A 23275-nucleotide genomic window follows, 5' to 3' on the forward strand; every position below is an offset into this window, starting at 1 on the left:
AATTTGTACTCATTTTTCAGAAGTGCCTGGCCCCGTGAGAGAACAGGAGAGTCCTGCACAAAATGTTAACTACCATGTTTCCTCAACTTCCGGAATCCACTCATTGTAAGAGGCCACATCACTTTATTTATTTATTTTTTAAAATATATTTTATTGATTTCCCACAGAGAGGAAGGGAGAGGATAGAGAGTTAGAAACATCGATGAGAGAGAAACATCGATCAGCTGCCTCCTGCACACCCCCCACTGGGGATGTGCCCGCAACCAAGGTACATGCCCTTGACCGGAATCGAATCCGGGACCCTTCAGTCCGCAGGTTGACGCTCCATCCACTGAGCCAAACCGGCCAGGGTGAGGCCACATCACTTGAATAGCTCCTTTTTCCGGGGGTGGGGGGTGGGGTGGGGTGGGGTTGGGGGCGGGGAGGGAGGCAGACCTGCCGTAGTAAATATACTATGATGGGACAAGCACTTTGACTTTAGAAACAGCAGGGCTTGGACCTTCTTCAGAGACCTGCGGCGTCCCGAGGTCAGCCCACACGGATCCTCACATGTGGCACTCTCGGAGGGGACTGCCAGTGACCTGGGCAAAGCACTAGAACGAGCTCCTTGAGCAAATGCTCCAGAGGCTCTTTTTTTAAAGTATATTTTTAATTGATTTCAGAGAGGAAGGAAGAGAGAGAGAGAGAGAGAGCACGAGCGAGCGCGCAAGAGAGACATCAATGATGAGAAAGAATCATTGATCAGCTGCCTCCTGCACACTCCATACTGCGGATTGAGCCCGCAACCCGGGCATGTTCCCCGACTAGAAATGGAACCGTGACCTCCTGGTTCAAAGGTTGACAATCAACCATGAGCCACGCCTCAGAAGGAAAAGTGCGACAGCGGAGTTGCAGCTCAGACTGGAGCTGGGTGCCAGCATCGGGGTGTGAGGTGCGAGTCATGTATAATCAGAAGCACCCTTCAATACCTTTCTGCCCATAAAATACACCCCACATGGTCTGGGGACAGTGGGCTCTTCCCACGGCCAGTGTCTCCTCCAGGGGTTGGGAAAGATCTTTGATTCTCTGTTCAGGCACCAGATGAAGGAGTGGGATTGTGTCTGGGGCCACATTATTAGAAACAAAAGTGCATTATTATCATTGCCAGGGCATGTGGTGAATTCAGATAAATTACGAGTGATGAGACTCCAGAGCGCGAGAGATGTGTTTTTGTTTTGTCCTCCAAGATCTCCGAGAGCCGTGACGGGCTCACGGCTGCTGTGAGTCTCCCTCCGGAACAGATCTGGCTGCAGCGCTTCCCAAGCATGTGTCCACCCAAACGCGAGCTGCCAGAGCCCTGGTTGACTTGTCCGGGAAAGGAGCGCTGTTTGGGAAATGCTGCTCCACTCACTGCGCAGGATGGGGAGGATCCAACATGACCTTTGCATCAGAGCTGGCAACATTCTTCCCTCGGATTTAAATAGAGCGATGACTGTTCCTCCAATCTTCCTCGGTGGAGGCAGCTCTGAGGAATGGACCGGAGGAGTTCGTACAGCACAGCGAGGACAAGCCAGGGATGAGTCAGAGGCCAGGGTCATGTTACAGTGCCAGCCCCCAGAACCCAGCTGTGGTCCGGGATCACAGCAGCAGCCTCCCAGAGCCCTGGGGGTGGACGGCTCCCCTTGTCAGCCTCTCCAACTGTGTTTGATCAGAGGTGGCCCTTCTCAGCGAGCGCTGTCTTCTCAGTGAGCATACTTGCCTCCATGTGACACTGGGCTTTTTCACAACCAGCAAGCCAAGTTTCCCTCCTTGCTTGCTTCCTCCCTTTATTATTGAGCACCAACTACAGATTCTGTACTGTTTTAACTCAGAGAACATCACGGAGAGCATAATGATAGGGCTCCTTGAAATGCCTAGTCAGGTGTGCGTGTATGTGCGTGTGTGTGTGTGTGTGTGTGATGGGATGGATAAGCAAACAAGCATTGCAATAGCCCTTGTATATGCTCAGTTGGTGAAGTGGAGGAGGCCAAGGCACCTGAATTGGGATTTCAGGAGTCCTTCCTTCCACCTGTCTGTCCTCCATGTCAGGAAATGTACTCCATGCTGGGGCACAAAAGGCACAGTTCCAGTCCTCAGGAGCTCAGGGCCTAGTGTTCACAGGTGACAGCTGCACAGGGATGGGAGCCATAGGACCCAGAGATCCGGGGGCAGCGGGACCAGCTGCAAGTGGGTCGGGTGGCAGCTGAGCTCAGCAGACACGCAGAAAAACACTTACTGTGTTGCTAGCCTAGAAACAGGTCTATCAGTGACGTGAAAGGGCAGTCCCCTGCACTTGGAAAAAAATCCCAAGATACAACTGAAAGGGTTATCGCCAAGGTCAACAACAACCTTTGGTGGCAAATCTAGTAACCTCTTCTCTTTTCTCCTCTCACTCACCTCCTGGCATTCGACTGCGATTCTGAAACACTTTCTCTCTTAGCTTCTAGGTCGTCGTCTTCTGCTGCTTTACCTGCCAGATCACTGGGTGCTGTTCCTTCAAACTAACGCTAAACGTCGACTCCTCCTTTTTCCAGTTCAATCCATCAGCAAAGTCTGTCAGCCACATTTCCAAAATGGGTCTCAAGTTTACCCTTTTCTCATCTGCCTGGTTATGCACTGGTCCTTACAAAGTCTCCCAGGCTCCAAGCAGGTAGAGTGACCTTTTAAAAATATAAACCAGGTGATGTCTTTCTCTCACTCAGAACCCTCCAGTGTCTTCTCAACATACCCAGAAAAAAACCCAAACTCCGGATTCTGGCCTAGAGGGCTCTGCAGTTCTGCTCTCCACGCACCTCCCTGAGCTCACACACATCTCACTGCCGGGCTCTCTGCTGGGACACTATTGTGCCAGCTCTTCATAGGGCTCAACTGAATTTTTGTTTACGTTATTTAACCCATCAGAAAGTAGGTTTCAAGAAAGTCACCCCTTACCTGTCTTGTTTACCACTGTATCTGCAGTTCTAGAACAATGCCTGGTATAGAGTAGGTGCTCAATAAACATATTTTAAAGAAATGAATAAATCAAAACCATGCGACCTGAAGAAGGTAATCTAAGACATTCAGCCTTCAAGATAAGCTTTGGTAAGATTACAGGCAGAAGTTCATTTTCAATTAAAAATGAATTCAATAATCCTAAGGTTACAAAGATCCTATTAATCTATCTCCAACTTTGAGCAGCACCACTACATCGGTTATTTGTTTATTTATAACATTTCTACTTAACTCACAGAAACATGCAAAAAGAGGGAATTTCGCTGAATTTAGAGGAAATCGCCTCTAAATCTGTGAGTCTCAGGGTCTGTTCATTTGTTGGAGATAAACAAGAAATGAGAGGCAGACCTGCTGATGGTGCCCACTCCACCTCTTCTACAAGTTTTCTTCTTTTTACTTTCTGATATTTAAAGGTGTATTAAAATGCTGTGGCCAAGGTTCTAAACACATTCACTATAACCGATTTATTCTTCCCTTCCTCCTTCCCTCAAAGCTGTGCCCAAATCTGTCACCAATGCCAATAAGCAGACAGGATCAGTGGCAGAGCTTACAAAAGTGAGGAGGAGATGGGAGCTCTGCTGCCCCCAGGCACCTGTCATTTAGTCTCCAGCATCCCCCAGGAAACAAAAACGACTTTTCTGTATTAAAGTTTAGTTAAGGGGTTGCAGATCCAAAAACATTCAACCAGGATAGTGGTTAAAGTGATCTGGAGTCAGACAGAGATGGGGATCCTGGTTCTGCCTGACCTTAAGCGAATTTCTTAAATCCCTTGAGTCTCCCTTCCCTTGGGTGGGAGACCAGGATAACAAGACCACAGCACCTTAGGGTGGCCATGGGATTAGATAACACATGAAGAGCTTAGCACAGAGAAGGGCTCAATAAGCTTATTAGCTTTTTGTTGTTTTTGTCTTCCATTCGCAGAGTAAAAAGAAAAGCCAGGATTTGAGAACATGTTGACCTGCTATGTTCTAGACCCAGCATTAACTCTAATTTGAGCAGTAGCAAGTTCAAAATATAAAAATGTAATGTGCAAAAATATGTGGTCCTATTTCGTTGTAGATGCTCTTTGCTGTAATGCTTGATTTAAGGTCTAACCTTGTGCTAATCAGTCAGTCTGTCATTTCTTTCCTTCGGATCTATTACAAGGATTTCTTTAGGACCTATTATTCGACCTGCACTTTAAGAGGGACGATGGAAAGATGAAATAAAAAACAACAGCCCAGCTGGTGTGACTCAGTGGTTGTGTTCCTGGTCAGTCAGGGCACAATCCCCAGTAGGGGGCGTGCAGGAGGCAGCTGATCAATGATTCCCTCTCATCATTGATGTTTCTATCTCTTTCTCTGTCTCCCTTCCTCTCTCTGAAGTCAATAAAAACATATTAAAACAATAACAACAACAACAGGTATTGTTTCTGATCATAAGAAGCCCCAAAGACATATCAATCCAGGAGTTAATTCTGGATTGGCGATATATTCATCAAATTAAAGTGAAAAAGAAAAAAAAACAAAACTACGAACACAATAAAGTTTGCATGGATTTACATGCTCTTGCCAAGTCTTATTAATATTGTCAGACTTGACAAGGAATATGTTCGATGAGACCAATTTCCTTTAATCATTTTATACTTCTCTGGTGTAATCGAGTCTCATAAAAGACAACTAACAACAAGAAGGACAGAAATTTAATCCCAACAAAAAAATTCATCTGAATTGACCAAAAAACCCAAACCCGCACTGTGTCAATTGGCATCTTCAGGCAAAAAGTTCTGCAGGCTAATTAGCCAGCGATGGTCCCGGGAAGCCAAGGGGCGCTGACATTGGGAGGGACTGGCTTTCTCTAGGGCTCAGAAGCACAAATGGTTTGCTTCCTCCTCAACTAGAGGTCACCTGGAGGCAGACAAAATAACAAGAACAATTGCAGGAAACCCTGGAACCTCATTAACGAGCCTCCCATGTGCAGCACGGCTGGGCTGGGCTGCTCTCGGTACCCAACCGATATCAGCATCTGGATGTGCACGGGAGGAATGGAGGTGCCAGCCTTCACCAGCAAGTCCCTGTCACTCATTTATTTTGCAGCTCAGCCTCTCTGCTTTAGCTCACAGTTCATTAAATTCTACTGCATCACCATCAACATGCAAAACAGCTACTTGAAGGGCATTCAAAAATATAATCAGAAAAGGGAATAAAAGCCCTCTCTGAGAAAGAGGGAAAAAATTAATCCTCTTGTCTATTAAATGACATCTAGATTCTTTGGTTCCAATACATTTTTTTCCCCACTAGCATGACATGCAAGGATTATCTTTGTCTGATGGATGGGGTGCGGGGCTGTATGTTTCTCTGCTCAGAGGGCAAGCACCAGGTGTGGCTGAAAATTCTGAAGGAGCTGTGTGTGTAGATGTGTTATTTCTTTTTCTTTTCTTTTTTGACTTGGAGGTAGGAAAGCCTGCAGCTTATGGGCTTCTGTGAGATATCCTGTTTGATGCTTTGTATGTGACTGTGATGAGGAAATTATCTTGATGATCACCAGCCCTGTGGAAGCTGAAACAGTAAACTTTCTACATGTTGCCATGTGATTCCAGAGAAGTTATTTCTGAGCTTAGTGTACAAGTGTACATGCACACATGTTAACTTGGAGGAAAATGTAAATATAGAAAAGCACAGAATATGATCTGACAAATGGGGATGTTTTATTTTATAGCAGTGGTGGTTAATGGGGGGTGTGTGTGTGATTTTGGCCCCTAGGGGACACTGGCAAAGCCTGGAGACAGCTTTGTTTGTCATGGCCGGGGATGGAGGCCAGAGAAGCTGTTCAATATCCCACCGTGCACAGGATGGCCCCATAGCAGAGGAATACCCAGCCCCCAATGTTAACAGTGCTGCTGTTGAGAAACCCTGCTTTAGAGGAGTTCATTATGTAATTATGTTATGTGATAAAAACAGAAAAAATCACACTCCTCTCAGTTCGGCAAATCATACAACTTCACCAATGCTCAACCCAATTACAAAATTATAACTGGGGTTCACCTATTACTTTTCTCTTTAATTATAATATCACAAGTTGATTAAAAATGTTACTATTAAAAAGAATAAAGTATTTTTTTTCCCATTGCAGGCACCTTGTTTTGAGCTTATCTATGTGCCTGTGCATACAGACAGAACTCCCTACACACACACACACACACACACACACACACAGGCACATGCACACACACACATGCATACACTTGCATGTACACACACCACACACATAGGATTCTTTTTGGAAGAAATGACAACACGACTTCTGGGCTGAGGTTGGGACGCACCACAGCACTAACACACAAGGGAGCGTCATACCAGGCACTCTCCCACTGCAGCAATCACAAGGGAAAACCTTTCGGATTCATTAAAAATCTCTGCAACAGTTAACGGTCAACTGGTTGACGATAGCTTAACTTTTTTTTTAAAAGCAAACTTTGTTTCACTGCTGTGCTATTTTCCATTTGTGAGTTCCTTTAGTCATCACAACAACCTTCTGGGGTACACTACTCTCCCCATTTTAAGAATCAGACAACTGAAGCGTAGAGAGACAAAGCAACCTGCTAATAAATGGTAGAGCTGGACCTTGAATCGAAGCAGATGGACCCCAGAGAGGCTATTCCCAACCACGAGGCTCTCACATCATGTCAGTGCTTCAGCCACAGCTGGGACAGGGATGCCTTCGGAGTGGGGTCAGGGCCCCCAAGGCTAGGCTTTTTGGTCCTGTTGCCCCCTTTCTTCAGCCTTCCCTAAATAGCCTCATCAGCATACCTCAGGGGCTTTAGAAACAAGGCAATCCCTTCAAGTCCTGGTAAGATATTTACAAAGCACCTAAAGGGCCCTTGTGCAGACCAAGAGGCCAACACAGGTGGGGGGCGCACAGAAGGTGGCTCCCAGAGGGTTTCCACACCATGCCAAGCAGAGGGTCTCCCAAACTTTTTGTGCCTGGGACTCCAGCTTGGGGCACAAGTCAGGAGCAGAAGGAATGTGGCCAGCCCTGGGAGGGGGCTTCGCGTGAGCCCGATGGCGGAGGTGGCCAAGGCCAGATGGACCACCATAGGGACCCAGGAGAGATCCTGGGAGCTTCAAAGCATTTCCTAAGGAGCTGATATTGGGGCCTAACGTGAATGAAAACCATATTTAGAAAGCCAGCTCCTTGGGACTCTTGGCGACGTGATCATCTTCAGGCCGACAATTCTTGCCTCCAAGAGTGTGGGAAGCAGAAGATGAATCATAGGCCACAGTTTGTAGGCTGACCTCAGCGGGCACATCCCCTGAGATGGGGCAAGAAACGAAGACAGGAAGCACTTGACTGAATTGGTTTTCCCATTTTTCATAAGGAACGTTCAACTTAATAAAAAATAGCCACACTTTATTGACAATAATAGCTACCCTTTATTTCCTTACCACGTGCCAGGAAACTACTCTACCTCCGTTCCTTCTGTAACTCCACGAGGCAAGAGCGATCGCTTTCATTTCGGAGGAAAATGAGGCTCAGAAAGGTCATGGAAGTTAACCCACGCTCATACAACGAGTCAATGTAAGGCAAGAGTCTAACTTGGTCTGTTTGGCTCCGAATTTCATGGTTTTTCTACGATGGGCTTTTTCACATTACCACTGACCTCCAAAGTCCCATAACCAATGGCCTAAATACACATACACACACACACACACACACACACACACACACACCCTTAAACAAGTAGGTCCTGGCCAGGTAGCTCAGTCGGTTAGAGCGTTGTCCCCATATGCTAAGGTTTCAGGCTCAATCTCCGGTCAGGGCACATACAAGAATCAACCAACGAATGCATAAATAAGTGGAACAACAAATCTATGTTTCTCTCTCTCTCAAAATAAAAATAAAGAAATAAACAAACAAACAGGAGACCAAGATCGGAATGCTGCCGGGTGCCCATCTCTCTGTGTATGCCATGATCCTCAAAATCCCGGGGCCGAATCACAGGTGCTGACAATGAGCAAGTTTCTAAAAGAGCACACAGTCCAGTCCCCTGTCATTTTACAAGTCACAAGTCTAGGGTCTCAGGGCTGCGCAGAGGCTGAGTTGGGAGTTGGCCCCAGATGTGTTGGCCCCTGGGCAGTGTCCTTCCCGCTGCATGGCAGCTCTGCTTCCCAGGGCCAGGGCGGGGATGATTCTGGGTGCTGGAAATAGAGAGTTGAAAAGGACCACCCCTGATCCTGAAAGGATCCTAGAAATTGGTGAATTTCTGTAACCTCAGCGTGCACATTTCTGACCTCAGCGTGCACAGAGAGAGTCCAGTCATTTTCTGCACAGAGAGAGTCCAGTTCTGAGAGAGTCCACAGATAACTGCAGTGCGTGGCAGGAGGCGGGAAGTGGCACAGGAGAAAGGAGGTCTATGGGTACTGAAAGGTGTAAATCCAATCCAGGGGGACACAGGGGAGAGGCATGCCAACGGGAGAAGTGGGCGGAAATGAAGCCATGCTCTGGGTATATCTGCAGGAAGGTGCCTCACACCAGCCATTGTGCGCCGTGAGGCAGACAGAGCCCTTATTTTGCAGACACGATGGAGAGACACGAGGCGACCTGCCCCCACAGTTAATGGGGAGTCATGTGAATTGCTTTGTTAGCCTCTAAAGTCCATATTCTCTTCACTACAACAAACTCCAAATGCTGTTTATGAAGGCCTGGGTGGTTGGGAGGTCAGGAGTAGGCCAGGTCAGGAGTGGCTCAAGCACCCACCCCAAGTTCCACCCCGGTGGCTTCCTTTGCATATATAGTTATAGACTGAGGTTCCACATGAGATTCTATTTGAACAAAGCTCTGCAACTAACCAAATCAAGTCTGAAGCCCTGTGCTACGTACGAGTTGCTAGCTGGCAGGTGAATGGGTCAGGCCTTGGAGCTTGGGCAGGGCAGGGCAATAGGCGATCTCTGCAGCAAGGCAGTGAGGGACAATGACCAGCAAGCAGGCAAAGCATGCACTTCCCTGATTTTGTGTTCAAAACCAGGCTCTACACCTGCCTCGCTTTGAGACCTGGGGCAAGGCATTCCTAAGCTTTATCTTCCTCAAGTTCAACATGGTATCATATTGGTCTTACTTCTTAGGGATGTTGAGAGGATCACGTGCTCAGAGGTACGGAGCCTAACACTTAGTACAGTGACATTCTTTTTAACTTGTTGAAAATAGTAAGACTAGGGGTAAAACAACAAAAAAAGAAATGTCATGAAACTATAGGAGGAATTCTTAGGGAAACAAAGAAATCTTCACTGTCTCCGGAGAGTTGCCATGGTTCTGAGCTCTGCCTTGCCTTCTCCTGGCCTCGATAAATATGGGCTGTGAATCGACAGGACACACACCTGGAAGATGAGGTGTCCTCATTGCTGCTTGTCAGCTGGTTCAGCAGAAAGCTCAACAGAGACTGGGCTTTGGGTGATGAGATCAGTAACTCAAACCCCCAAACTAATTTACAGCCACTGCTCAAAGCAGATGCCACAAAACACTTGGTTATCTCCCTAAACAAGACTTGGCTCTTGTCCCAAAAGGCCTAGGATAGAGGAAGGCGTGTGAATCAGCAGAGCCAAGCCCTAGAGGCTTCCTTCAAGGGCTAGGTGGGACCTTGCCTTGGGCAGAATTCTGCAGGGCACAGTGGAGTCCTGGGTTCCTTTCATTAAGTCTCTGTCAGTGAATGAAGATCCCAGTGAAGGTTTTAAGGGCTTACGGGACTTCTGTCTGCCTTGCTTGCTGCTGTATCCCAGTGCCCAGAACAGCAGCACATCCCTGTGAATGAATGCATGACAACCCCATTCAGGGTGATCTGGCCTCTGCATCTGCTGAACACACAAGAGCAGTCGGCCACAGAGCTTCCATGGTCATTTACCACCCAACTAGTCTGGGCTCTTCTCTCCCCTGCTCTGCTCTCGACCCCACCGGCCACCTCAGCTGGTAGCACCAGCACCGGGTCTCTGACAGTCCCTTTGGAGAAGTTGGATCTTTTCTCTCTTCCCGGCATAAGGGAGGGGTCATCTGCTACACAGCACTGAACAAGAAGGTCAGCTCGTGCTGGGCACACGACTGGTTCCTCTCATGCTCATTCTGCCAGGTACGACAAGGTTAGAGCTAGAAGCACTCACAAAGCCACTCCTTAAGGAAGAGACTAGAAAAACCAAAGCCTTGAGACAGTAATCACGTAGCCCAAGGTCACAGAGCTGGCTGCAGGGAGGGGCAGGAGACGGCCTCTAAACAGAGCTCTCTGTAAACACTTTTAGGGCCTTCTCTGCCTGTGCAGGTCAGCAAGTGCTGGGAAGTGCCCCTAAAGCTTGGATTTTCTTTCTGTATGTTATGAACACAAAATATACCTACAGTATAGACACAGGTAAAATTGGATGTATCTAGACATGCACATATCACATATCTACATATTCATAAATGATATCAGGATACATAAAAATGACGACCACCCCTCAGCATCCACGGGATTGGTTCCAGCACCCCCTGCCAATACCAAACTCCGCAGGTCCTCACGTCCCGCATAGAAAATGGCACATAACAATGGATACAGTCGGCCCTCCACATCCGTGGATTCCAAACCATGGACTGAACATATGTACTGTTTTCTTTTTTTTTTTTTTTTTATATTTTATTGATTTTCCGCAGAGAGGAAGGGAGAGAGATAGAGAGTCAGAAACATCGATGAGAGAGAAACATCGACCAGCTGCCCCCTGCACATCCCCCACTGGGGATGTGCCCGCAACCCAGGTACATGCCCTTGACCGGAATCGAACCCGGGACCCTTCAGTCCGCAGGCCGACGCTCCATCCACTGAGCCAAACCGGCTTCGGCCATATGTACTGTTTTCAACTGGCAGTGGGTTGAACCCACGGATTTGAAATGTGTATGGAGCACCGACTGCATAGTTATGGCAAAACCTGCTTGTACGTGGACCTGCACAGTTCAAACCTGTGTTGTTCACGGGCCAACTGTATTCCATAGTTCCAAATACATTTACAGAAGAGCTTAGATAAGCTCAACTCCTCTTATTTTATACCTATTATTACAGAATAGTGATAACTGAAGGGGCAGGGGGAAATGAGAAATTCTGAGTGTGAGAAAGGGATAACATGTAGTTTGTAAAATTATAATCTATCTATATAAAAGCCTAAGTGACCGGCTGATCGTTCGACTGTCTGACCGGTAGCTATGACACGCACTGACCACCAGGGGCAGACGCTCAATGCAGGAGCGGAAACCATAGGCATGGAAACATGGAAAAGACTGATGAATCTCAGAGGGAAGGGGGAAGGGGAAGGGTGGGAAGAGATTAACCAAAGCTCTTATATGCATACTAGAGGCCCGGTGCATGCACTGGTGGGGTCCCTCGGCCTGGCCTGCGCCCTCTCACAATCCAGGACCCCTCGGGGGATGCTGGAGAGCCAGTTTCAGCCCGATCCCCACTGGCCAGGCTGAGGGGACCTCACCGGTGCACAAATCCGTGCACCGGGCCTCTAGTAATATTAAAATTGCCTTGATTTATTTAAGGTACAATATTTAATGTGCTTTGACATTTAACAGTGAAGGAAGGCACTTAGATTTTATGTTCATCAAAATGGAGTATGGCTTAAATAAAAAGATTGGGACATACTGTTCTGGAACTGACAGCATATTACAGTGTTGGAAATCATCTGGTCCAACGCTCCCCTTTAAAAAGAGATGGGAACTTCCACCCAGAAAGGTTAAGTAACTTCCCAGCTCAGGTCAATAGCTATTTATTCGTTCCTGAGGGGAGCGGCAGGGTGGACTTTATCTGGTGTATGTTCATGGCGCCTGCACTGACAGGGAGTCCCGGGTTTGCTGGTGACGAGATGAAGGCAATTTATTACACCAAGGATATAAAAATTCAGAGGGAAAGCGGATTCCCAAACACCTGCATTTTTTTTTTTAACAAGGAGGATTCCTCGAAAAGGCGAAGCCAGTCTCAGGGCAGTACCCAATGGCCCGGAGGGACTTGCTCCTGATTCCCAGGCCTCCTAGGTGTAGATCCGGAGACCCCGCCTGGCCCTCTCTTTCAGGGGAGTGACTCCTCCAGCCACCGCTCTCCCCTCCCTTTGTCACCTGCAGAGGCTGCGGAAAGGCTGGGCGGGCGGGTGGTTTCAGTCTAGTCCCATCCACCTAAACAAGTTTCAGGTTTTCTCTCATTGGCTCTGACAGGACTGAGCGTTTCAGCAGCAGGACTACAGATCCTAAAATAGTTACCCTGCGAGCAGAGGCTGAGCCCCAGGAAGGATGTGCCCATAGGCCTGGGCTGAGACAGACAGAGGGCCAGACCCCGTCTGGGGGCCCATGGGCGGCGCTGCTCCGCGAGGCGGCAGGAGTCCACTTACCGCAGTGCGACTGGAAAACCTGTGGCTTGACGACCTGATTACAGGCACTGCACACTACGAGATAGAAGTCGTCATGTGCTGGGTAATGGCCAAATAAGTGCATATCTGTGGGGGAAATGAAAACAGGTGTTTTTGAAAAAGCAATTAAGTCTCAGAGGTGTAGAGCTTCCTCAAGGACAGTTTTTCAAACGAGACACCCGGAAAGGCAATAATCGTCACCAGAGGGATCGTGGCTAGTCATAATGCAGCTCCCCAACTCTCAGAGAAGCGCTTGCCTCGGAGAATACCCCCTCTTTCACCCTTGGAAATGGCTGGCTGCCGCTGCTGGTGCAGCCGGTGGTGGCCGGGCTCCCTGAGTCCCATGTGATGGGGCATTAGCCTGTCCCGAGAGAGCCATGTGAGCTGGGACCCAACGAGGCACAAGTTATTTTAGGAGGGGGTCCCCCAAACCTATTCTGACTTAAGCAAAGGTCTCTCAGGTGAGTGAGGGGGAAAGAGGGGGACCCCAAGGTGAAAGGAGCCTCAAAATGAGAGACTTGCATTATTCATCTGACTAACGTTTAGCAAGTGTCCGCATGCACCAGGCACCATGCTTGGTGCCGGGGATGACTGGTGAACAAGGTGAGGGCCCTGCTCCCCTGGCGCTCACAGTGAGCAGAGAGAAACATTAAGTAGAGACCGCACAGGTCATCGTGTGGTCATAACTGTGGTACGTGCTGAGGAGATGTGCAGGGTCCCATCCCAGCATGGGATGCTCTGGGGAGACTTCCCTGGGAGGAGCTATTTCCGCTGGCGTTAGGGGCTGGGGGAGTGGGGGGGTAGGGATTAGATAAACAAAGAGCCAGGGGAGGGAGTGGAAAGTGACAGGCCTGCCAGGGAAGGAGGCTTCTGTGTTGGAGGAACCTCTCAGCTGGGACAGAAGAACAAGGAGAGAGCCCAGCAGAGGTAAGCCTTGTAGACCGAGGTAAGGATTTTGAGCCTGATTTTAAGAACAATGGGAACTTACAGAAGGTTTTTAAACAAACAAACGAACAAAAAAATGACTGGATCAGACATATAGTTACATGGCCCAAGAGACATAAACGCATGTGTCCATACAAAAACTTGTACAGGCATGGTCACAGCAGCATTATTCATAACAGCCCAAAGTGGAAACAACCCAGATATTCACCAGTTGGTGAATGGATAAACAAAATCTGGCATAACCAGACAATGGAATAGTATTCAGCCACAAAAAGGAATAAAGTACTGAGACCTGCTACAACACGGGTGAGCCTTGAAAACATTACGCTAAGTGAAAGGAGCCAGGCACCAAGGGCCACATATTGAATGATTCCATTTATAGGAAACGTCCAGAATAGGCAAAGCTACAGAAATAGCGTTTGTCTTGGGCAGGGGGGCTTGGAGGGAATTGGGGAGTGACTGCTAAAGGGTGCATGGTTTCTTTTCTTTTCTTTTTTTAAAATTTATTGATTTTAGAGAGAAAAGGAGAGAGAGAGAGAGAGAGGGAGAGAGAGAGAGAGAGAGAGAGAGAAACATTGATTTGTTGTTGTTCCATTTATTTATGCATTCACTGCTTCTTGTATGTGCCTTACCAGAGATTGAACCCGCCACCTTAGTGTATTGGGATGATGCTCTGACCAACTGAGGCACCTGGCCAGGGCAAGGGGTGATAAAATGTTCTAAAATTGATAAAGGTGATGGCTGCACAACACTGTGAATCCTATATAATAAAAGGCTAACATGCAAATTGTCCCCGAAACTGGGAGTTCGACCAGGTGGTGGGGCTGGCCAGCCAACTGCCCACAGTCCCCCCACAACCCCCCCCCCCCCCCGGCCAGCCCCGCCCCCGATCGCCCCCAACCCACCCCGATCGGGTGTGGGGCCAGCTGGCCAACCTCCTGCTTCCCTTCCCCCTGGCTGGCCCTAATCAGCCCGATCATCCACCGGCCTCTAGTATACTATAAACCACTGAATTGTATACTTTATTTATTTATTTTTTAAATATATTTTATTGATTTTTTACAGAGAGGAAGGGAAAGAGATAGAGAGTTAGAAACATTGATGAAAGAGAAACATCGATCAGCTGCCTCCTGCACATCTCCCACTGGGGATGTGCCCGCAACCCAGGTACATGCCCTTGACCGGAATCGAACCTGGGACCTTTCAGTCCTCAGGCCGATGCTCTATCCACTGAGCCAAACCAGTTTCGGCTGAATTGTATACTTTAAATGGGTGACTTGCTTAGCATATGAACAAAAGTTGTCAAAAAAAAATGAGAGAGAGAGATCAGTTCTGAGGAAACAGGTGGTCACATCTCCTTGTGCAGCGCTGGGTGGAGGCAGAGCCCTGGAGGCACCTGGCCTACTTCTTCTCAGCCCACTAGCTCTAGAGACACTTCCACCCTGAGAGCAAGGATCTTATAAGTCACCAGAGAGTTGACGGAGGCATTGAGACAGCGTATGCATGACAATGCCTTCTGACACAAAACCCCTTGAACAACTTCTCCCCAACTCCCTGAACCCTCATTTCTAGACCCAACCAGTGTTTTTAACAGAAAACACCAAACACACAATGGTTTCCCCCAGCTGCAGGGCTAGGCCACAGGGAAGAGCTGAGTTCCTCACGATACGGGGACGGCTCGTTTATAACCAAGCAAATGTTTAATTAACTAAGGTACACATCACGGCTCTGTGTTCTTTACTCAAGGCAGCCTGCTTCTTCGTGGGAAGTAGAATCGACACCTTTGTCATATGCAAGGAGCTGAGGCCCCTGTTCCCCAGGAGGAGGCGTGTTTCTGGAAGGGGGAGGCCAGGTCCCGCTTCAGGGTACTGCTCGGGTTCCAGGTGCACGTGGCCCCAGCTCGCCCACAGCACGTGACGGGACAGGGCTGGGGACTAGGGTGCACTGAATTTCCAACTCGCCGGTGGTCCTGGGTGAGTCCTGTGACTTCCCCACTCTAGGACTTGACTCTATTTCCATTTCTGACTCAGACTTGTTACTGAAGGGGAGCATTATTAGTCAGTGCCTGGTGGGCGGGAGGCTGTGGAAGCAGAGGCTGAGAGAGAACCCAACTGTGACAAGAGTCCGGTAGGGTGAGGAGGCCCATGCTGGGCCCACCCAACGTGCCCGGGCCCTCGGTTCGGAGCCTCGCCGCATGGAGGGGGTGCCTCTTGCTTCTGAACGGCTGACACCCTGCTGTTTTACTTTTTACTTACAGGTTATTTTTATAATGAACGTTTTAAACAAATAACAAAAGTGATCCATGTTCTTTGAAGATACATTTGAAAACTACAGAAAAGCAAAAAAAAAAGTCACTGACAACTTTTATTAACACCTTGCATCTCATTTAGATTTAGTTACATTTTATATCCAGGAACATGTGAGACCAGGAGCTGGAGGACTAAGACACTTATTAATTCAACAAACCTTACTGAGCTGCCTTACACCATTTCTGCAATAGATCTAAAGGAATAAAAGAAATTCATTAACCTTTTAGAAAACAGGCATTAACAAAAATTTCTTGAGCACCTACTCTGTGCCAGAAGCTGTGCCAAGGGCTGGAAGCTGAGACCAGACACGGCAGGGTGCGGGCACTGTGTCTGCACCTTTGCTATACACGCCAGATGACCTGGGAGGCCTGGCGGGATTCCACTGGACGTACCACTGTTTCTATATTCCTTTGGAAACCTGCGGGCCTCTACCCTGTGCCCCATACACCTCTTATGTCAGGGGTTGAGGGTAAAGGTGAGGCTGGTCAGAGACTGGCCACCTGGGGGGGTGTTGCACTCCAGGCCCTTCACTCCACTGGGACTTTTCTTGATTTCGTCTAAGGCAGCTTCAACTCTGCACACGTCTGCTCAGAGCATGTCTTCTGTAGAAATCGAGAAAACCTGCTTGCCTATGTGATCCATTCCTCAGTGGGCCGACCTTAGAATTTCCTCTACAGACGGCCCAGTTCTGAGAACCTGGCAAATGGGGAACAAGATAAGGGCACTTGGCCGCTGGCAAGACCACCACTTCGGGTGGCTAGGTGATCACAGTCACGTGCTGTTTACTCAGGGAGGAAGGACAGGAAGAATTGAAAATTAGTATGCCCAGCACAAACCTAGGTATTCTAAGGTATTCTATTCTATTCTCTCTCTCTCTCTCTCTCTCTCACCCTAAAACGTTCAGTGCACAGTTAAAGACAAAACCAGTGGTTTGTTGAGGTGGGCTTGTGCAGCTTGGAAGAGCCAGCTGTGCATGTCTCTTCCCAACTCGTTCAGTGATATCGGTGGCAGCTTGAATCAGCCATCTGGGAGCATTTACACCAGTGGTTCTCAATCTTCCTAATGCTGTGACCTTTTAATACAGTTCCTCATGTTGTGGTGACCCCCAATTTCATTGTTACAAATTGAACATAATTAAAGCAGAATGATTAATCACAAAAACAATATGTAATTATATATGTGTTTTCCGATGGTCTTAGGCGACCCCTGTGAAAGGGTCGTTCGACCCCTAAAGGGGTCGAGACCCACAGGTTGAGAACCGCTGATTTACACCACGGAAATGGGCAAACACTACAGATCAGGTCTTTTCTTTTAGAGTGCTGGTTGTTAAACATTTACCAGTGCACCACTGAATAAAGGTGGGAAAAAGAGGGAGAGTGAAACCACCTGTGACACCACCACCTAGCCCAGTGGTTCTCAACCTTGGCTGCACATTAGAATCACCTGGGAATCTTTTTAAAATCCTGATTTCTGGGCCTCATCCTCCAGAAATTCTGTTTCTTTGTTACTAATGTTGTGGCCCCACCCCATAACAAAGAAACAGAATTTCCAGAGGACGAGGCCCAAGAATCAGGATTTTAAAAAGATTCCCAGGTGATTCTAATGTGCAGCTAAGGTTGAGAACCACTGACCTAGGGGAACCACTGCTGACAGAGTAGTATTCATCCTTCTAGACTTCGTTATGTGACAACATCATCTTAGTTAATCCTCATAATTAATCTGTGAAGTTACCATCATCACCACTTTGCAGGCAAGGAAACACAAGTAACGTAATTTGCTTGGGATTCACAGCTGCGATTTGTAAAGGGGAATGAGATTCCAGGACACGGACTCTGAAGCCAACGCCCCCTCATGTTATCAACTTCGTCTAGCAAAATGGGCCTGTTCCTTGACAGCACCTGAGGCAACTGCAGCCTTCACTTCCCCAACACCCACCCAAAACCCACCCGGCAGGTAGTGGAGGGGCGGGGGGACCAAGCTCAGCTGTAATGGGAGGAGAAACACTGTTTAGGAAACAGAATAGTTTCTACAAAAGTAAAATAACTGATTTCCTGTGTAGTTGGTTAACTGTTTCTTAAGTTAATATTGAAAAAGAGATGGACAGGACGGGAGTAGCATTGTATTCGAGATACACAGCTTTCCGAGGGGAACACTTTTGACAAAGTCACATGCGTGTGCATAAACGTTAGTTGGTATCCGTACTCGCTTTTTGAAAATGGCTGCAGCGAAGGAACAGACAGGGTGGCACCCCCGACTCACTGTTTGCACAGGACTTGTTTCTAAGATGGGAAGGCAGCTGGTTTTGTAGATTTAGGATCAAACTAGATGCTGTGCACTTTTGAATTTGCCCCTAGACACCTTCCAAAGCTCGAGACTGGCATTATGAAGCCACAACTGGTGAGAGTTTAAAAGATGCAGAACGTGAGAAAGAGTGAATAAGGACTGACTCCTTCCTCTTGCAAGTGGGAACGTACAGCACAGGGTGCCGGAGAAGCTGCAGGGAGCGGGCCTGCTTTGAAGGCCATGGACCAGCTCACCAGCCACTGCTGACACCTGTGCTCGCCGCAGAAACCCCGCAGTGGGAAAAGAAAGCAAGACACACGACTTTGAATTTTAGTTTCTTAAAAAAAAGGTAAAGCCCCGGAGAAAGGCTTGGCTTCCCTAAAAGTCTTTGCCAGAGTTGTGAAACCACCTCAGTTGCTATAGGAATTATAAAAATGGCAAGGTAGTACGACTCTAGTATAAAGGCAATTGCATTGCATTTTAAAATTATGCCCCCACCCCCCTTTAACTGACTCTAAAAAATATTGAAATGAAGACATTGAAATGGATTTATGTAGTTTCAACACTCCAGGCCCTTTCCACTGCGAGTCCTGCTTGCAGTGCAAACCTCTGCCCGTGGTGGGCGACGGGCACAGACCTTGGTCGAACCTCAGGACGTGACACCAGCGACGACAGCCAGCGAGCCGGGTGCTACTGGACTTCTTTGGAAAACTATCAAAAAGATGAGCTGGTTGCTGGCAGCGGTTTTGATTTGTGGGCTTCCGCCTACATAAACTCAGACGTGGGAAATTATTGGGAAGAACAGTCACAGTGTGTCAAGGACGCACGTGGCTGCCTCCAGGCGGATGGGGATTCGGACGAGGAAAGGCACCTACAAAAATGACGCGTGTCAGATCAGAAGGAGCGCCCCTCGCGCCGGGAGAGGCTGGTCCTCTGAGCCCCCTCCCCCCGCCCCCCGTTAGTCTTAATGTGCTCATTATACAGTTTTTATTAATTCATCTTTTCTCTCTGCTAGTGGAGTTTTCAGCTGCATTTTAATCACTTATGTCAAACGGAAAGCTTGAGGGGATAGAAAAAACGCTTCTCCTTTGCTGACAGGGTGATTCTATTGGTTCCCCAACCCCAAAATCTCCTTCAATTCACAGAACAAAACCACAGGAGGTCTTCAAAGCGGGGGCGGGGGGGGGGGGGGGCGCCAGACCCGACACCTCCTACTTCCCCGGCAGAACTTTCAGCTCCCCTCTAGGAAAATGCAAATAGGGTGGCCACTTTCTGTTGTTCAGGCCTCTGAAAACCCAGGGCCTGATAGGAGGGCTTCAAAACAGCGAAATCTGGGCAGGGAAACTGAAACACGGGGCCTGGGAAAGCAGGCCTCGGCGGCTCTGCAGCAGCAATGAGGGCGGCGGGCGAGTGTGTGCGGGTGGCAGGTGCTGAGCCTTTCTTCTCAAACACACCAAGGACTAAAAGGGGCCCCAGCCTCCTCCTGCTGTGGCTGGGCAGGAAGTCACCCCCTGGCAAGGCCGGGGCCAGGAGCCAGGCCTGGTGGCAGGCGGAAGCTCCCCATTAGGCTGCATGAACTATTCTGTCCCGATCCCCAGCCCAATCAGCCCACAAACCCCAACCAACCCACACGGCCACGCGAGACAGCAGAGCCCCTCCTCCCTCAGAAGGGGCTTTACACACATGCGTTCACGGTGTACTGAGGCAAGGGGGCTGCGGGGTGTTCCTTCAGGCCTCGGGCCACAGGGCAGCCCCTCTCACCAGCCTCTCCTCTGGCTTCCACCAGACCTCACAGGACTCTCATCCTGCAGCCGAGGAGGGAAGGCAGAGGGTCCCAGGAGGTGACTGCAGCCCAGAGTTTAGAGCAAAAACTACAGGTCACGGGCCTTGTAAGTTGCAATGCCCGAGAGCTGGGCCCTGGAGTCTGGCAGTCTCGGGTTCAAGCCCTAATGCTGCCATTTGTTTCTCATCTGGAATTAAATGACATGTGTGAAGAGGCTGGTACACAGTCAGGATGGGAAAAAATACAAGTATTGTTATCTATGGCTCCCTTCCTGTTTCTCCGACTCCCCTGTCCGCTCCTCGGAAGCCTTCTTTGATGCACCCAGAGGAGAGGCCGAACCTCCCCCGCCCCAGGCCCTCAGACCATGGCTTTCCTAAGGCAGCAGTAGAGCAACCGGCTTACACCTCTCACCAGACTGGGGTCTGGAGGACAGGAATCACGACTTTAAACCTTCCTAGCCAACCAGTCTGGCACATGGTAGCTGCCTAATAAATGAAGTTCTCAGGAAATCGATTTACTTTTGATGCCCCTTAATTTTCTCTTCTTTCAAAGGGGGATGTTGTAAATGATAATAAATTGCCCTAATATCCATGTTGTTATCTAAGATTACAAGGTCAATAATAATGTTTATTTGTTCATTCTCTGAGAAAAGGGCTGTGTGAATCTGAGAACACACTCCAGATGGGCCCCCGCAGGGAAGAAGGGGTGAGCTTCTGCCCTCACCATGCTCCGTGCATGAAGGTAGGCTCTGCCTCCTCCGGGAAACACGGCCTCCACCCCCCCATCCCCAGTGATGGCTCTCAGAGCCAGTGTTTGGGGTGGGCTTTAGGGGTGTTTTCTGGGTGTCCCCTCTGGTCCCATTTTCTATGTCCTCACCTGGGGGCTGCATGGTGTTTTGGACAGTGAGTGCTCAGGGCCTGGAGACCTAGATGGCCCACCCTTCCTGATTTAACTCCATCCTGTACCACACTGGACCAGCACAGCAGCCAGGTGCAGCCCAAGGCACACTCAGCGATCTGAGTCCAACCTGGCAGAGGATCTGATGAGCTGGCTGGGCAGTGATATCCCTGGTAGCCAAGGGAAGCATTTTGCAAAGGGCTCCCCTTTGCTATGCCTGGCTTAGGCAACAATGCAACAATTTGTCCCTAAAAACATTCCTGGGGATGTAAACTTAGCCCCGATTATCTCCCTTAAGCAGATTCAGGACAGCCAGGGTCCCCCTGTCCAGTCATACATATCTTTGCCCATCATTCCAGCCAGGTCAGCAGGTGGCTTCTGGCCTGACATCCCCCCCTCTGGCCCTCAGGACAGATGAGAAACATGTAATCACTTTGGCTGGTTTCTGGGTCCTGATAAGATATCCTGGCTAAAGTCATTTTTAGAGCAAGGGTCGCTCGGGCTTAGAGATCAGCTGCATGGACAAGAGAGCCCCATTACGCCCTCACCAAGTCAGCCCCAAGGGCCCAGCCTGGGAGAAGTTCTGTGTAGAGGACCAGGATGGGTACAGCATATTCACCTAAGGGCCTGGAGGTAAAAATTGTATAGTTCACTATGACTTAGAGCAGTGGTTCTCAACCTTCCTAATGCCGCGACCCTTTAATACAGTTCCTCATGTTGTGGTGACCCCCAACCATAAAATTATTTTTGTTGCTACTTCCTAACTGTAATTTTGCTACTGTTATGAATCATAATGTAAATATCTGATATGCAGGATGTATTTTCATTGTTATAAATTGAACATAATAAAGTATAGTGATTAATCACAAAAACAGTATATAATTATATATGTGTTTTCCGATGGTCTTAGGCGACCCCTGTGAAAGGGTCGTTCGACTGCCAAAGGGGTCGACCCACAGGTTGAGAACTGCTGACTTAGAGAGAGAAGAAAAACACCAAACTGTTGGGGGAAATTCCAGTCTGTTCCCCAGGCTTCATGCCTAGTGGCACTTCAAAGGCTGATTAGTAGAGAGGACTGTGACTCACCAGAGTCATCACCAGGCGCCTTCCCTCTCAGGTTCTCCCAGCTGGGTCACTGAAATGTTTAAATGTTCACTTAAATTCTGATGCTCACATTACCTCCAACTTGAGGACTATAGTTTGGATAATATTTGTTTTTGCAATATCACTAGGCCTCCCTGGGCATTTTTTCTCAACGCTTCTTCAGTAGGCCTTGCTCTGCTTCTCCGGAACAGGCATTTCCTACCGCAAGCCTCCCTAGTCTCTGTGAGGGCAGCTTCCAAGTGATTGTGGGGTGACTTGGCACCTCCATCTTGGGCATTTCTGGGGTCCAGGTGAGTCTCCTAGCGTAGTCTGTGATGCCCTCCCTTTCCAACCCCACTCAGAGAGATCTCTGTAGGGTGGAGGTGGGTACCATATTTAATGGAATAGGGCAGTGGGTTTGGGGAGAAAGAAGTGATAACTCAATATGATGCTTTTCCTTGCAAGAAATGTATGATCAAAGAGAATTTTCAGACTGAACAAAACAGTGATGTTAAGAACAGCTGAAATGGGTTGAGCGGAATCAATAGGACATCTCCTTTGGTGTCTTTTTATTAAGGCTTAAAAAATATTGATTTTAGACAGAGGAAGCTGGAGGGAAAGAGGGAGAGAGGGAGGGACATTGATTGGTTGCCTCCAGCATGCACCCCAACCAGGGATTGAACCTGCAACCTGGGTATGTGCCCTGACTGAGAATCGAACTGGTGACCTTTTGGTGCACAGGGCAATGCTCAACCAACCAAGTCACACCGGCCAACACTCTTCTGGTGTCTTTTCATATAGTCCAGTGTCCTGTTGTGGCAATCTAACGGAGTCTGGAGGATGGGCATCTGCATGCTAACTGATCCCTTAGTTCCTTTCTGGCTCTTCAGTTATGATGACTGGTCCAACACAGAGTGTGTCAGGAGAAGGATGAGCAAGGAAGAGGAGAGGAGGGGAGAATACCACATCCATGTTACAAAAGAGCACAAAATTTGAGTGGTTTATCCTTAAAAGGAGTTAGTGAAGGCCATCTATCTATAGTTCATCCATCATTATCTATCTATCTATCTATCTATCTGTCATCTATCATGTCTCATCTATCATATCTGATCTATCATCTATATCTATTTACATATACCTATCATATCTATCACCTATCTCTATCATCTCTATCAATCATCTATCTTGACCTACTTATCCTATATACCCTATTATATCTATATCATCTCTCCTATCATATATCTCTAATCGTCTATCTAATCTATCATATCTAGCTCTATCTCATCTATTATCCATCTCTATCATCTTTCTATATATATCAATTATATGTCATTTATCATCTTTATAATCATCTATCTTGATATATTCTATCTATATCTATCTTTATCTCATCTATCATCTATCTATTATATCCATCTTATCTCTCTCTCTCATCTCTGTCCATCAAACATCTCTCTTGATATATATCTATCCTATTAATTTTATCTATCTCTTTTCATCTATCTATCTATCTATCTATCTATCATCTATCAATCATATATATCTATTGTATTTATCTGTCTCCATCTCATCTA

General features: G+C 48.0%; 1 protein-coding gene across 8 annotated transcripts in view; it reads right to left on the minus strand.

The window, feature by feature from the left end:
• Positions 1-23275, minus strand: part of ATXN7L1 (ataxin 7 like 1) — a 221373-nt gene that overhangs the window by 133383 nt on the left and 64715 nt on the right. For 7 of the 8 annotated variants that reach the window (XM_070424632.1, XM_070424631.1, XM_070424627.1 and 4 more), the window contains one exon: positions 12384-12488. The exons of the other annotated variant lie outside the window; for it this stretch is intronic. In XM_070424632.1, coding sequence (XP_070280733.1) covers positions 12384-12488 — 105 coding nt within the window. The remainder of the gene's footprint in view (positions 1-12383; positions 12489-23275) is intronic. 8 annotated transcript variants of the gene reach the window in all.

This window comes from Myotis yumanensis, unplaced genomic scaffold (assembly GCF_028538775.1).
Source record: "Myotis yumanensis isolate MYYU_CA2020_CCGP unplaced genomic scaffold, mMyoYum1.0.hap1 SCAF_9, whole genome shotgun sequence".
Classification (NCBI taxonomy): domain Eukaryota; kingdom Metazoa; phylum Chordata; class Mammalia; order Chiroptera; family Vespertilionidae; genus Myotis; species Myotis yumanensis.